The 3,646-nt window shown below is 43.6% G+C and overlaps 1 protein-coding gene across 2 annotated transcripts in view; it reads left to right on the plus strand.

The window, feature by feature from the left end:
* Positions 1 to 3,646, plus strand: part of itih2 (inter-alpha-trypsin inhibitor heavy chain 2) — a 12,051-nt gene that overhangs the window by 5,472 nt on the left and 2,933 nt on the right. For both annotated transcript variants that reach the window (XM_032505865.1, XM_032505864.1), the window contains exons 12-17: positions 80 to 205; positions 579 to 760; positions 1,220 to 1,405; positions 1,691 to 1,830; positions 2,360 to 2,532; positions 3,464 to 3,613. In XM_032505865.1, coding sequence (XP_032361756.1) covers positions 80 to 205; positions 579 to 760; positions 1,220 to 1,405; positions 1,691 to 1,830; positions 2,360 to 2,532; positions 3,464 to 3,613 — 957 coding nt within the window. The remainder of the gene's footprint in view (positions 1 to 79; positions 206 to 578; positions 761 to 1,219; positions 1,406 to 1,690; positions 1,831 to 2,359; positions 2,533 to 3,463; positions 3,614 to 3,646) is intronic.

A 3,646-nucleotide genomic window follows, 5' to 3' on the forward strand; every position in this document is an offset into this window, starting at 1 on the left:
CCCCCAATCAAATACGTACACCTATGTCATCCACAAACCAAGGGTAAACACTGTATATTTTGCTGACCTTCGACCCCAGGTACCAACATCAACGAGGCACTGATGAGAGCAGTTCAGATGCTGTTGAGGGCATCCAGTCAGGGGCTCATCGACCCACGCTCCGTCTCCATGATCATCCTGGTGTCTGATGGAGACCCCACTGTGGGTAAGTAGGACTGGCGCTCCTTTTAAATGGGTTTTGTGTTAACAGAAGGAACTCAAAAAAGATACTTTTTGAAGGTGTGGAATCCATTTATGAGACCTAAATGTCTGATGTGTGGGTTTGCTGCAATGCTACACCCTTAATCTAAACATGCATGCTGTCTTGTCTAGTTTACTGTGTGACTGTAATAAATATTGACAACAAAGTTACAAAAGAAAGAAAAGGGTTTTAGGTTGGCTCTGTTGACCAAAGAAACTCTACTGTCAGGTTTAGCAGCTTATCTATCCACATAGAAAAAGAATGCATGGAAATGAAAGCGAAAAGAACATTAAGTGTTGTTTCTTTAGTCAGTAAGATGCTATGCTGATTCCTGCAGGTGAGATCAAGCTGAGCACCATCCAGAAGAATGTTAAGCGGGTGATGAGGGAGGAGTTTTCTCTCTTCTCTCTGGGCATCGGCTTCGACGTGGACTATGACTTTCTGGAACGTATCGCCATGGAGAACAGGGGCATGGCTCAGAGGATCTACGCCAACCATGACGCCGCCGAGCAGCTACGGGTACGATAACTTTACCTTAACACCTCAGCATCACTCAGATCTTTGTCTCTAGTTCCTCTCGAACAACAAAAAATCTTTCACAAACGTTATTTCCATGCATCATATTTTTTATATTATATTTTTAATTGATAGAAAAGTGAATACATGCACACAGCAACACGGTAAATAGGCAGTGATATGCAGAAAAGCAATAACCAAGGCATATATCTCACATGCAACCATGACAAAACGGAAACCATTTTCATTGTTGATTAATCGATTGATTATTTTCTTGATTACTTGATCAGTTTTTTGTTTTTATAAAATGTCAGAAAATGTTGATCAGTGTTCCCCAAAGCCCAAGATGTGTTCAAGTAAGTGCAAAGTGATTTTGGATGTTTCACTATGACTTGCAGGAGAGCGGGGTTCAGTTTCCTGATGTTCTTAAAGGTTGACAGCATCTCCTTCATTTCCCTGCAGACCTTTTACAGCCAGGTCTCCTCTCCTCTGCTGAGGAGGATCGCCATTCAGTTCCCAGAGGACTCGGTGTCAGACGTCACCCAGAACCGTTTCGATAAATTCTTCAGCGGCTCCGAGCTGGTGGTGGCCGGGAAGGTGCTGCCGTCCGATAGCAACACCCTGACCAGCTTCACCACCGCGTCTGCCGTGAGTGTAACGCACACAGCAAGCCATTTACAACCAGGGGCGTAGTAAACAATGTTGGGCCCTATAGAAAGGCATTCTCCCCATCCCGGCCTCCATAGCTATTCATTCTGCCATTTTCTTTGGGCCCTCCTCACATGAGGGCCCTGGGTGCTCAATCCCCTTTTCAACCCCCAGTCAGACACCCCTGTTTACAACACGTTCACATGAACGCAAATCAGAACGTCGAGTGTTCAAGGCCGGGAGCCGGTACTACCAGTGTCCGCTCTGTCCCATCTCGTCCCGCAGGCCCGGCTGGACATCACTCTGGAGACAGAGGGGGACCACACGGAGCTGGACACGGAGCTGGCCAAGCAGCAGCACTCGTTCACTGGCTTCGCCAGACAAATGTGGGCCTACATCACCATCAAACAGCTGTTCTCAGAAAGGTGAGAAAGGCGCCGAATTCAGTGAGAAACAATTTTCAAAAATTAAGAAACAAAAACCTGTACTACTGAAGGAGGCTGTATGGTGCCGTTACACGTGGGTTGCTGCCCCTCAATTTTTAATGTACTAAGATTTCTAGACAAAATAACCACTTAAATAAATACATTTGTTTTTGCTAGAAGAGTGCCTTGGACCTTTTTTCTCTTTTGAACCTTTGCGTTCACCTTCCAATATGTACTCCATACTTGTTTTCTTTTACTTATAAAGAAACAAAAACTTTAATTGGAAATGAATGCAAATGAATTAAGTTTCTTAACATGAAAACATCACCTAAAACTCAATAAAAAAGGCCTTTTATCACATTCAAGATACATTATTGTCATTACATGAACACAACAAAGGTACGTTGGTGGCGATTGGTGCAGCAGCAGTAAATCAGCATGTCTATCAGGAGTCATTGGTTTTTGTGGAATTGTGATGGTATTCGCATCATGGTCAGTATTTGACAGCTGTGGCATTGCTGTCCTGCAGGTCCCAGGCTCCCACGGCGGCCAAGAAGAGGAAGATCACCCAGCGGATCATGTCGCTGGCCGTGGAGCATCAGTTTGTCACTCCTCTCACCGCTCTGCTGGTGGAGAGCGAGGACGCCAAGGAGAGGCTGTTGGCCGACTCCCCGAAGGACCCCAAGCATGGCTGCTGCTCAGGTGCCTGACAGAAGATACACCCGTTACATGTTGATCAATGTCTAAACCGGATTTTCTTTGATTAAGAATTCTGTTTTTTTACAAACAACACACAAAACATAAAATTCCCGCCACTTCGTCACCCACCCAGAAAAAAATCAAGATGACACAGTAACTACAATATCCGAGACCATTGAACAAAGTAGACAATAAACCAATTAACATATATATAAAAGACAATACCATCATTCCATTATTACAAGTCTTCACATTTCTGCTGTCCAAATGAATGGTTCTGAGCAATCTCTAATTAAAAAAATTGGCTTTTTGTGATTAACAATGTTTTTTTTTTAGCAACACACAAAACATACAACTTGCAACATGAACACAACCCCATCACCCTCCTTCATCATCCCCACCCACCAAGACAAAAATCAAGAAAAGATGACACCGTCACTACAACATCCCAGACCATTCAACAAAATAGTACCACAATGAGCCATAAACCAAATAAACATATGTAGAAATTACAACACCAGAAGCCCGTCGAACACGTCCCTCCCCAGGACAAAGCTTCTTAGGACCCCTCCAGAATTCTCACGTACTTTCTCTTTATTCTAGTATAGACCTCCAATCTGGCAAACCAATTACAGTACATGACATTTTTTTCCAAACGCCACCGCCCTAGACATCTCACACACTTTTAATGGTGTTTAAATTTATAGGACAGATTTCTAGCAAAACTTGGATCAAATTTTAGATTTTGTTTAAGTAGATCTAAATGGACCAAGATGATTTCTTTAGATCTAAATCGTTTCTGACAGATAAATATAAAATCATAAAAATAAAAAAATCACAATAAAATAATCAACTTAATGGTCTTAATGGATAATGCCAATGGCAAATGTAATGACTCCAGGGCTTACCTTTATACTATGTCCTGTGTATGTAGGAGTAGGAATCGGAGGAAGCCCCAATGGTGTGACTCCGGTGCATGTGGTCTACCAGCCTCCACCCTGGGTCCAGATGACCACTACGGCCCCCCCAAGTCAGGCTGCGAAGGGCCCTGAGGAGTGGACCTTGCCTCAACAGGTCAACTTAGGTAAGAGACACACACACACACACACACACACAC

The sequence above is a fragment of the Etheostoma spectabile genome, chromosome 23 (genome assembly GCF_008692095.1).
Source record: "Etheostoma spectabile isolate EspeVRDwgs_2016 chromosome 23, UIUC_Espe_1.0, whole genome shotgun sequence".
Taxonomy (NCBI): Eukaryota; Metazoa; Chordata; class Actinopteri; order Perciformes; family Percidae; genus Etheostoma; species Etheostoma spectabile.